Source organism: Octopus bimaculoides, chromosome 4 (assembly GCF_001194135.2).
Source record: "Octopus bimaculoides isolate UCB-OBI-ISO-001 chromosome 4, ASM119413v2, whole genome shotgun sequence".
NCBI classification, from domain to species: domain Eukaryota; kingdom Metazoa; phylum Mollusca; class Cephalopoda; order Octopoda; family Octopodidae; genus Octopus; species Octopus bimaculoides.
Window position 1 is genome coordinate 86,888,574 of NC_068984.1, and position 12,951 is coordinate 86,901,524.

Below are 12,951 nucleotides of genomic sequence, written 5' to 3' on the forward strand. Positions count from 1 at the left end.
CTTGTGCGGGTGGCACATAAAAGACACCATTTCGAGCGTGGCCGTTTTCGTGCGGGTGACACGTAAAAGCACCCACTACACTCTCTGAGTGGTTGGCGTTAGGAAGGGCATCCAGCTGTAGAAACTCTGCCAAATCAGACTGGAGCCTGGTGTTGCCATCCGGTTTCACCAGTCCTCAGTCAAATCGTCCAACCCATGCTAGCATGGAAAGCGGACGTTAAACGATGATGATGATGATGATGATGATGATGTGCACATGCACAGCACACACGCATAATACACACATAGCATCCCCCAAAATGTATCCTCACATTGAATGATTATAAAGTCATCATTTATTAAAACTCCTGTCTTCAAATTGATGACCATTCTGGTCCAGACATTGTTGATAACATGAAGCAATTGTGTGTATTCTTATTCAATAGCTGCCCTCAATTTGTCAAATGTTGCTGTTTTTGTAACGGTAAATGCAGGTAAATAAACATGATGTTTCTCTGTAATATGTGGATTCTCAGGTCCTGAGACGGTGCAATCATGGCAGTTCATCAAGCCTTTTAATTTAAAAGTATCCTTATCACTCCAAAACAATCTTTGTTGGAAAGTGTGCATCTTCTACACATCTTTCCAAGTACCATTTGAAATGTAACTTTTCCAATAACAATGCTTCAAAATGTGAAGGTCATTTGATTTTGAAATTCCTATTTCACAAATTGCTTACTGCACATATTTTCTTGTACCCTTTTTCTCTTTGTGGAGCTCCTTGATGTCTGTGAACATTCTCTACAGTTCTATCTTCAAACTCATCTCTAATTCAAGTGATGGTAAGTCATGTAGGTGGATTTGTTTGAAACTCCCTCTTAAACTGTCTTTGTACTTCAACGGCTTTTTGAAACTAGGAGTACACGAGGAAAAATTCCCTTTGTTCAAAGCTTAGTCTGGCTCCTTTCATTATTTCTAATGGGTTGAATCTAGAATGCAATGAAAATTGATTTATCAGCTGTCAGAGTGTGTATGCATTTTTTGTGATACCCTTTGGATATATGTGTATGTGTGTATGAATATATTAAGTGTATGATTAATTTATGGAATGAAGTTCTACAAATCCAATCATTTTGTCAAAAATGGAGGTGATAAGATGTTAAAAAGTTGTAAGAAGTTTATTCATGCATACAACTGTTTCAAACATAGAGATAAATTCATTTTAGAATTTGCAAATACCATACTACTCATCAGTGCAGAGAAAAAATAATAGGAACTTAAAAATAGAGCAGAGAAGTTGGATCTATGAGTTTCATGTTTATCTGTGTGTATATTTGTATATGTATACACCTATTCGTGTGTATATATATATATATATATATATATATATACATGTGTGTGTGTGTGTGTATATATATATATGGTGGTGCCCCAGCATGGCCACAGCTCGAGTTGAAACTAGATAAAATGATAAAATGGATATATATATGTGTTATATATATATATATACACGTGTGAAGGCGCATGGCTCAGTGGTTAGTGTCGAGCTTACGATCATGAAGTTGTGAGTTCAATTCCTGGACCAGGCTGTGTTGTGGTCTTGGACAAGACACTTTATTTCACGTTGCTCCAGTTAACTCAGCTGTAGAAATGAGTTGCGACATCACTGGTGCTAAGCTGTATCGGCCTTTGCCTTTCCCTTGGATAACATCAGTGGTGTGGAGAGGGGAGGCTGGTATGCATGGGCGACTGCTGGCCTTCCATAAACAACCTTGCCCTGACTGTGCCTCGGAGGGTAACTTTCTAGGTGCAATCCCATGGTCATTCATGACTGAAGAGGGTCTCCTCATATGTATACGTGTGTATATATATATGTGTTATATATACATACGTGTTATATATATATAGATGTGTGTGTTATATACTCGTGTGTTTGTGTTATATACTCGTGTGTGTGTGTGTTATATACTCGTGTGTGTGTGTTATATACACGTGTGTGTGTGTGTTATATACACACATGTGTGTGTGTGTGTATGTTATAATATCCTAACTTATGTATGAATATGTGTATTGTATGTAAACTTTATATCATTGTCATTCTTTAACACCCACATTTCTATGCTTGCATGGGTTAAACAACTTGTTGAGGCATATTTTCTATGGGCAGATATTCTAACTGTTGTCAAACTTCACCTGTCTCGAAGCAAGGTAATATTTCCCATGGCTAAACATTTTTCATGGAAGACTGGAAATGAACAGTATGCAGGTTTACAACCATCATGTACTGTCAAGACAAGAGTACACACATGCACATACACACACATACACATGTATATATGACAAGTTTCCTTCAGTTTCTCTCTTTCTCTCTCTCTCTCTCTCTGAAATCCACTCACATTTGGTTGATCTAATGTCATAGCAGTGAGAAAACTCCAGACCACATGATTAGGAAGCAAGCTTCTTGACCCCACCCTCACTCTCACTCACCTCTCTTCTACCTTACTTCTAAAACTTGTACTGAAATGAGTATTGGCTTTGCTTTAAGGTGCTTACATGCATTCATATTTCTTTCTTTAAAAAATTATAAAGATTACTACAGGTTTCATACTGTGTTCTTAAATATAACTATGCAGTGTGTCAGTTTGAGGCATTGATGTACATTTTGATATTTTTGCAGGAAATATTTAAATTGCTTTATTTACTAATTACATTAGTTTTTTATGTATCATTTTTGTGTGGATAAATTTTTCCAGAAAGTTGATAAATTCAGAATTGTTTTTATTTTTATGATATTTAATAATTGGCAGCTACATCACTGAAAAGTATAAAACAATTTTCATACAGTTTGTGTGTTAACAAGCACAATATATATTAGCAATGAAATATATATGTACTTATATAAATTTTTCTCTTTAAAATTATTTTCTTATATTTTCAGGGCTAAATTAGGTATGCCTCAATTTCTTTCTGCAGAAGCCCAAAGTCTTCTCAGGGCTTTGTTCAAAAGAAATCCCCAGAATCGACTAGGTATGGAATCTTCCATTAGTATTTTTATAGAGAACTTTAGAAAATAAACTTGTCTGGTTATAGTTAACTTCATTTTGGGTATAAGCTTAACTTTGGTTTTATTTTGCTTCAAGAATCAGATTTAGTTTTCCAAGGTGTTAACTTCATTACATTTTGGAAAAGAAATCCATCCATAAAAATTTTCTCACCTTAAGATTTCTGGAGAAATTACTGTAATTTACATCACTTATGGACATTGTGATAAAATCATCTACACCCAGAAATCATTAACTGGTGATAGATTTTGATGCAATATCTTCCAATATATAGCTATTATTAAGCTTGATGATAGTCACTTATGTGATCCAGTAACTGAGTAGGGTTACTCCCAAAGTCTTCAACTTTGTCTCATGTATCAAGGGAAAATTAACTGGGTGAAATTGATCTTTTTCTAAGCTATGCTTACAGGAATTGTTGAACCAGCTCTGCTTGCCTATGAAATACTTGTCACTTTCATTGCTTGACAGTTTCACACCATGCTGCTTACTTAAGTGATTTTTAGTTCTGTACCTATCACAGTAAGACACTATGGGATATCCTTCTTAAAATTGTAATTCCCTGCAAAATAAAATGAATGATCATTTTCATTTATTGCACGTTTAAAAAGAAAGTGAACAACTGCTGTAAAAAATTGTGTATTTATTACGCATTCTATGAAATCTAGCTATTTTCCATGTATGTTTTATACAGAACTAAATCTTACTTGTAGAACTTCCTATTAGTAATTGCTTATTTGATATGAATGGATGTGAATTTCAAGTATAACATATAAGAGAGAAACTTGTATTGGTACATGGGAAATATATGTATGATATTTATGTTATTTGATTGAAGTACATATTGACCAGTGAAGTAGTGAACAGATCATAAAGAATATCCTCTGAAATGAATGAAATAGAATAGAATACTATGCTGGATAGAAAATATCAATGATTGTTATTAAACTTTTTTTTCCCCATTTTTAGTGAAAACTACAGTATATGTGTTTTCTGATTCAAGAGGTTTCTGCAAAATCTCGTGAATCAGATATTGATATGTAGATTTCCTTTATGTATGCCATATTTGCTAAATGCCATAGGCAAAATATACAGCACTGTTTTATACACATATTAATTTGAAAAGATATTAGAAAAATTCCATTGAAAAAAAATCTTTAACTGTGGTGTTTTTTGTTATTGGTGTTGTATTTATATATTATATGTTGATGAAGATAATTGCATGTGATATATCAAAGTCTTCATTCTAGAATATTTGATGTGTGTATTTTTCTAATTGTGTTTGAATATAACCTTTTCTGTGTAATTGTTTGCCAATTAAAATTTTCATTTTTTTGTTGTTATTGTCATTTCATTTCACTTTAACACAGAACCTAATTTTCGTTAGCATGAAAATTATTTAGAATTATTCACTTCATAATATTAAAAATGATTTCAAGATACTTTTTTTCCATTTTTTTTTTTTTTTAATAAATTGGAAGAACATTTATTTACCCATGCATGCTTCTTTAATCGGTTTACTAAATGTTCCAACTTTTGTTATTACTTAAACTTTTATTTTAACATCATGAGGAATATTAAAACAGAATTTCTAGTTAATAATGTTGAGTTTAGAAAAACAATAGTTATCATATTCAGAAACAGTATCACTGAAATTAAGTTAAATGTTAATAATGGTTTCACATTTTGGCACAAGGTCAGCAGTTTTGGGGGAATGGGTAAGTTGATTATATCAACCCCAGTCCTCAAATGGTTCTTATTTTATTGATCCCTAAAGGATGAAAGGCAAAGTTGACCTTAGCAGAATTTGAACTCATAAGGAAAGCAGATGAAATGCTGCTAAGCAACTACTGGTTTCTGTTTTCTTAATATAATTTTGTTACATAAGATCTATTTCTTAAATAGATGTTTTAAACAGATGTTTTCATTAGCAGAAATGCTCAAATGCTTGATTAGCGATATTAAGTATTATATCCATTTAGAGTTCTGTCATGTCTGGTTGAGGTTGACTTGGTTTCTCATCTATCTCAGACCAGTAAACTAGTACCATAAATTTACTGAGCAATCAGTTAAATTCAGTATATCTACAAATTGTTAAAAACCAGTTTTTAGTCTGTTAAATTTAATTCTATCACTTGTTAACTGAACTTCGATGGCTTAATAGTTCCATTTGTAAACATCTTTCTATAGTAGCAATTCATATTGTATATATCAGATATATAACTTTACTCAAGTTTGATTGATAAGTTTGAAACTTTCTTTTGTAGTAGAGTTTATATGATAGAAGTTTACAAAGTTTGGTGTAAATAGTAGAATGAATTAGACTTGCTTTGTGCAGGCACAAAATTTAAACTGCATTGTTGGGAAATATTTGTAACATTAATGCTGCAAATGTCAGGAAATATAAACAAATATATATGACTCTTTTAGTTGATTTGAAAGAAACAAAGATGTTTGACAAAATGAGGTATTATGTATAATAGATATGGATCAGACTCAACATTGAATGATAAAGCTAAAATGAGTGTATGATGATTAAGAGAATGGCTAAGTATAAGTAAATTTTTAATGAAGGAAACTAAAATCAATAAGATAATTGACTAGAGAATAAAGCTTCAGAACTATTTGTGCAAGTGTCATGAAGCATGGATGAAAGTCCTTGATTAGTTTGTTTGCTTATATATAGCATTGCTTATATGAACTATTTTGTCATCAATCATTCCTTCACAGACAAAACATAGTTCTTTTAATACTATTTCTGTTTGACAGAGAACATGGCTGCTGTAAAACAGTTTTTGTAGTCCATAAAATATGTTACAGAAGTTTATTTTATCCGTGGAAGGATCAAATAAGAAGAGATTTGAAATTGAGAAACAAGATGATTCCAATTTAGATAGTTCAGAATTATTGTCTTGCATTCTACTGTTTACACCAGTTCTTTTGTAATAGAATGCTTTAATAATATCATTTTATTTCAAATGGTCTGTTAATGTAGTTCATAGTATTGTTAAAAATATACAGAAAATATTGAATCAAAGTTAAATATTTAGAGTTTTAGTTTCACTATAAAATCAGTTGTATTGTTAGTTATTGGCATAATTAATGAGAAAGTAAATAAATCTAGAAGAATTAAAACTATTGAATACAAAAAATACCTCTTGCTATTTAACAAAAGCATCCAGTTATACTAAAATGAGCTGGACATTAAACTGATTAGAAATACCCAAACTGTCTCTGTGCCATGTCCAATACATGAGACTGACGCATGAAATATCAAATTACTGTGAAGTATTTCCTTGATGACAGATGTTGCAAGTCTGTGAAAAGATGTTACCAAAGCTGCTCAACACAAACTACATTAATTGCTTCACTGAGCCCAGATTCTGTACTGGATTGTTAGGAATCTCCAAAATAGATATGAACTTCAAATTGCTCCCTGTTGACATGTTTGCCACCACACGGTAGTCTGCTTGACTTACTAGCTCATTCTGCTTATTAACATGCATGCTTAACTATTCAGAAAAAAAAATTTTCTAATTCTTTCTTAGGCTATGGAACTAAAGGCATTGATGGCATAAAGAAGCATCCATTTTTTGCATCAATTGATTGGGACAAATTGTTACGGCGAGAGGTGTACCCACCTTTTAAACCAGCTGTTGTACGTGCTGATGAGGCATTTTATTTTGATTCAGAGTTTACATCGCAGGCTCCTAAAGGTTTGATCTGTTAGTTGAACTTTATTTATTCCTATTTTTATTTTTATTTTACTATAACAATTGGTGGAGCTTGAAAACTTTTATATCTTTAAAAATGCTGCCATTTTAAAGATTCTGTAATGTTTCAGTAAGTTGTTTTGACCCCCTCACTTCACTGTATTAATATATAGGATGTTTTATTGTACTATCATAATTTGGTTGAATATAAGTTACATACAGTAGTTTTATTGAATAATGCATAACAGTTTGAAGAAAAATAAACTAAAATTTGCCTTGGTTGTTTAATAGCTTCAATGGAAACATTAATGTCCACTTTTCCATCCTTTCATGGGTTGGACAGAATTTGTTGAAACAGATTTTCTACAGCCAGTTGCTGTTCCTGTTACCAACCCTCACTGGTTTCCAGGCTAGGTAATATTTCCACATGGAAAACTGGAAACGAACAACATTGCTTGTATGCTCATTTATAATTATTACATGTGTGCGTGCGCACACACACACACACACACACACACACACACACACGTGATATATATGTACAAGAGGTTTCCATACATGCATATACATATATGTGATATATATGTACAACAGGTTTCCACTCAGTTTCTATCTACCAAGTCCACTCACAAGGCATTGGTCAGCCTAATGACTCTAGTAAACGATACATCCCCAGGACAACATTCTGGAACTGAACTGGAGACCATATGGTTGGGAAGCAAGCTTCTTAATCACACAGCCACATCTGTGCCTATAACACCATTTCACTTTCATGAATATAATTAAAGTAATGAAGCTTAATTGAAATATAGTTTATAACTTTGTCACCATCATTTTACATCTGCTTGTCATTCTTACATAGAAAACAGGTTAAAGCTTATACAGTTCATGTTTTTAATTATCAAAAACTAATATCTTTTTTTCTTCTGTCATAGATTCTCCAGGCATTCCAGTTAGTGCGCAAGACCATCAACTTTTCCGGGGTTTTAGTTTTGTGGCCCCTTGCTTATTGGAGACTGAATCTGATTTAATAACTAAGAACCTGGGACCAACGGATAGCCTTCTGAAGGTAAGTCAGTCATATTTTTCATAGTGTTCTCTTTGAATGAAACTTTGGATAATATCTTTGAGTGTGTGATAGCCATAGAAGGATTTTGTTTCAACAAATACAGGCTCTTATTTTTATAATTATATAATTTCTGGTTGGAATGATTCCTCTTTGTTTAAATGGTGATTGCAGTGAATCATTATTAATGATATTTTTCCATTAGGCCTTAATATATAGTCTGTGTCCCATGATATTAAAGTGTGACTTTTTTCATAGTTTACATTGCATAATTTTTTGTAATAATAAAGTATCAAATTATCTATTTTCTGGAAGTGATACTCTTCTTAAACCATAATTGATCAAAAAACAAGAATTACTTGCAAAGGCTGGCCAAAACAATTTGTAAATCTATTATACTTTTCCAAAGTTACCGTAATCTAATGTTGATCTTGCTAAATATCTTGATTTCTACTTAAATTCACTATTTAGCTGACAATGGCTAGATTGCATACTGTTGCAATTTTAGAAAAGAACAAAAAATTCTTATCTATCACATTCTATATTTAGTTTGTTCTGTATTTGTACAAGTCATTGTTTACTGATTTAAGTAAACAGTGTTTGAATTAAGTATATAGCATGCTACAAAAATTCATCATAACTGTAATTAGAAAAAAACCAACTTGTTTATGTTGATTTGTAATCAGAAACCTTAGTTCCCTGTTAGAGTTAAAATTGTATTTTTAAACTATTTGTTATCAAAAGAGGTATATTATTTTCTTGCTTTTTTTTTTAGCTTCCTGGTGTGAAACATACTCCATTCACTGATGAATATGAATTAAAACAGGTATATATATTATTATCATTATTTTTATAGGTGGTGAACTTCCAGAATCTTTAGCATTTTGAAAAAAATGCTTAGTGGCATTTCTTGTCTTCATGTACTGAGTTCAAATTCCACTGAGGTCAACTTTGCTTTTCATCCTTTTGAGATTAATAAATCAAGTACCACTTGAGTCCTAGGGTTGATGTAATCGACTATCCTCCTCCCCCAAAGTTCCAGACCTTGTGCTTATAGTAGAAAAGCTTATTAACTGGTGGAATCATTACTGTACCAACAAAATGTTTAATAGCATGTCTTCTAGCTCTTTACATTCTAAGTTCAGATGTTGCTGAGATTAACTTTGCCTTTCATCCTTTTGGGTCAATAAAATAAATACCAGTTGAGTACTGGAGTCTACCCTTCCACTCAAAATTGATGGTTTTGTGCCTAAATTAGAAAGAATTATTATTATTATTAAATCATTCCTTTATTTTGTGAAAATATTATTCCTTCCATTATAATTTATTTCTCAAAATATTCTCTATAAATTCATTATCAATTGTATAATGTTATATTCTATAAAATAATTTAAGACATGCATAAGTTTGTTTTGTTATTATTACCTGGAACAGCAATGTAATACCATTGATAGACATGTCTAAAAATATCTTCAAGGTATAGCTATTCATAGTTGCTGAAAATAACATGATCTGGGGTTTGATTAAATCCCCATTATCATCCTATTGTTCATGTTCTCTTGCAATATGTACTTTTACATAACAACTCCAACTACACATAAATTTGGATTCTGTCTTTCTAGGAGATAGATTTACTGTTGCATAAAACATTCAAAACTGCAATCCTCGTATGTTCTATTAAAGAACACCACTTTGTATCACACATTTAGAATATTTAAAAAGAATTAAGATTAACTATTTTATGCTTCTCTTCTAACTTTTCTGCACATTTTGACAATGCCAATTGAGCAATGACCTTGTTAACACATGCCAACAATATACAAACCATGCATGGTATTATAAGGTATTATAATCATTTTCATTCAGATGTATAAAATGAAATTTTAAATCTTCACAATGAAATAAAGAGCAACTAGCCATAAGCACATAAGTATGTTAGCAGTGCATCTGAAAGATATATTATAAACCCTAAACCTAACTTGTCTAAATAATATCTGCAGAAAAGAAAAAAAATTTGTAAAATAAGATAGTTTTGTGTTCTTTAATGAAAGAAGTGAGTTTTGGCCATGTACTTATCTTATTTACAAACTTAATTTCCTTTGATCCTGTTATTTAACACTTCAAAAATAATGCAAATGACTGATCCATGAACAACAGAAATCAAAATACTTTTGCAATCTATCAGAAAGTTGGGATGTATTTTGTAATAAATATTATTGAACAGTTGTTAAATAAAAATGTACTAAAGGAAGGTGATAAATTTATAATTAGATTTCCTACAAATTTAAAGTTAACTTTCTTTTGGTCATTCTTGCCATATTTATTCTCTCTCTCTTTCTCTCTCTCTCTCTCTCTCTCACCCCATTTCATTTCATTCAGTATTCACCTACTTTTTCATTCTTGGTGCTGCACTTTGTCAGTTTTGTTTTTATTATCTAGCATATTCCTTGCTACAGCCACATGTTATACAAGCTAGTACAGTGTACTGTATTGCATCGTATGTCAACAGGGCTTTCCCAGACCCATATTCCATTAGAAAGAGGAAGCATGCCATCAACACTGATGTACTTCTTCTTCCTTCTGTGGAGAAATGACTTTCCTGCTGTTACTTCTACTTGACTCAGATGATATGAATTTTCACTCTTCCTTAACTTTAAATGCATAAATATCTACTTGCAATATTGATACCTCATACTGCTGTCAATGCTTCCAAGAGTACATCATCCAATGGAGGCCTGATAGCCTAATTATATCAAAGAAACAGTTTATATTTTCTTTACTCAAGAAAATTATGCAGCTAAAATCTTGCAAATTCACTATAAATATATAGTCTTTGATGATCTGTCATGATAACTGCACAATCTATAACATCTGTATCTCAAAACTGTATCTCAAAGGTTAGAGACTGCTTCAGCTCTGTACAGTTACTGACCTACTACAAATTGCCTGTATGATTTTCATTTTAATTGATTAATGCCCCACTCTTGTAACTGTAGCCTTCTAGGACCCCCTCTCTTCTTCATGTTTATCCTATAGGTATCTTCAACCTAAAGATGTTCGTGCAGAACATCAATCACAAAAATATTAGAAAAGAATCTGTTTTTGTGAGAGAAAGCAAGGTTACTTGCTTTTTCATGAAGCACAGATAATATTGATAAAATCAGTTTTATTTTCTAATAATTTCTATCATTGATAATTAGCTAAATGAATTATGTTTTAGTTTTTTTTTTTGTTTCATTTTAATATTGAATATACTTGTAATATTTTTTCCCTCCAAGGATATTGGTATTGGTTCATACTCTGTTTGCAAATGGTGTGTTCATAAGGCTACTGGTCAAGATTATGCAGTGAAAGTAAGTTTTATTCATTTTTGACTTTGATCAATTTTAAAATGTTAAGTCAAAGAAAACAAGTTTCCTCTTATCTTTTATCATTATATCATACCAAAGTTGGTCATACATGCTGACAAAAAAATTAATTTTCAATATAGGTAGATTGGAGCAAGCAATGTATTTTTGTCATTGACACAATAGTTTTGTCTTATCACTTCTTAGTCAGATGACTGTTCTCTTTTGCTATATGCTGCTTTGCTAGTGTGTTCTTTTATGAATGCAAAGTATTTCAAGTAATTTTGTTTCCCTATTTATTCATCTGTTTAATTATAGTAAGCTAAAAAGATACTAAGAATTTTAAAATAACAAGTAAGTTTTACTTATGAAACTTGTGAAAATTTTTGTGCTTTGGGACTAATATTAGTGATTTTAAAAAATGGGGGAAAATACCCCAAAATGGATATCAACTATATATTTAGTTCCACCTTACACATCAACTAGCAAATAATATGATTCTATCTTCAAAGTGTGGTTGCTTTAGAAAAGGTTTCATTTGGTTATTTATGGCTTATTACTTAGTCTGTGTCTAAGATGCTTAGATAACCTGTTATCCATTAATGCTCTTTGAAATTGTGTTGGAATAGATCACTATCAAATCTAAAAAAAGAAATTTGAGGATTAAGGAAGCCATTCATCTTTAAAAATTAAATCCTACCATCTACAACATGCAAGAGTTGCATGACACCAGGTGGCTAATTTAACACTACACAGTTGTGCATGCACCACCTCTGCATATCTATGCAGATATAGAGCTATGCTCAGTCTCTACTTTCTTTTGATAAAGGCTTTTTGAAGCTGAAATATAATACTATTAAGAAACTTTTGTTTTAATTTTTACTCATTCTTAATGAGCATGTATTAGTTTTCTAAAGTTTCATACATATAATGTCTATATCTATCTATCTATCTATCTATCTGTCTGTCTGTCTAACACACGTGCATGTGCACGCTAGCACATGCAGATATATATGTATATGTATATGACAATAGTTATTGTAAATGAAAGTTTTTATGTAATGACTTTGAAATACTTAATATTGCACGTTAAATATTTCCCTTACCTAGTATTTCTGTTTTACAGATAATGGATCGAGAGCAACGTGATCCTCAAGAAGAAATTGAAATTCTTCTTCGGTTTGGACATCATCCAAACATAATTACATTAAGAGATGTATGAATTTATTTTCGTTTTAAACCAGTATTTTATACACTTTTTTTTCCATGTTTTTCTTTTTCATTATGATTGGTTTAATGAGTTCTATGCTGGCATTAGTTCTATATATCTTCAGTATTTCCCATTGTTATGAATGTGAATGTATTGAAGGGGGCTTCTCTCACCTAGGTCTCCTTGTGACAGAAAAGAGGCAAGGCCAAGTATGTTTGAAAGAGATAACAGAGTGCAAAGTTGTCGAGAGTGTCACCTATACTAGACTTAATAGGACTCTTATTCTATTTGTAAGTTTGATGGATGACCGTTGGCTTCTTTTTGGGAAGAAAAAAAAAGTGGGGGGAGGTAAAATTTTGATGAAAATGGATGGTGGTGGGGAGAAGAAGCCGATACATGATCCCTATTAATCGGCTTCCTTTTTTTTCCACAATCTCTTTTGATCGAAATTCTCCCCCCCCCCTTTTTTCCCTTCCCAAAAAGTAAAGCTCTACTTTATATTTTGTCCCCTCTGTGTTCAACCCTGTGTGGCTAATAAACATACTTGTTGATCCCATTTATAGGCCTGTATTAT

The 12,951-nt window shown here is 31.8% G+C and overlaps 1 protein-coding gene across 2 annotated transcripts in view; it reads left to right on the top strand.

The window, feature by feature from the left end:
* Window positions 1-12,951, top strand: part of LOC106870220 (ribosomal protein S6 kinase 2 beta) — a 73,771-nt gene that overhangs the window by 43,710 nt on the left and 17,110 nt on the right. Inside the window, exons 10-15 of one of the 2 annotated variants that reach the window (XM_014916228.2) lie at window positions 2,918-3,006; window positions 6,590-6,766; window positions 7,690-7,823; window positions 8,596-8,646; window positions 11,099-11,173; window positions 12,294-12,383. In XM_014916228.2, the coding sequence (XP_014771714.1) occupies window positions 2,918-3,006; window positions 6,590-6,766; window positions 7,690-7,823; window positions 8,596-8,646; window positions 11,099-11,173; window positions 12,294-12,383 (616 nt within the window). The remainder of the gene's footprint in view (window positions 1-2,917; window positions 3,007-6,589; window positions 6,767-7,689; window positions 7,824-8,595; window positions 8,647-11,098; window positions 11,174-12,293; window positions 12,384-12,951) is intronic. The other variant, XM_014916229.2, reaches the window with a different exon arrangement.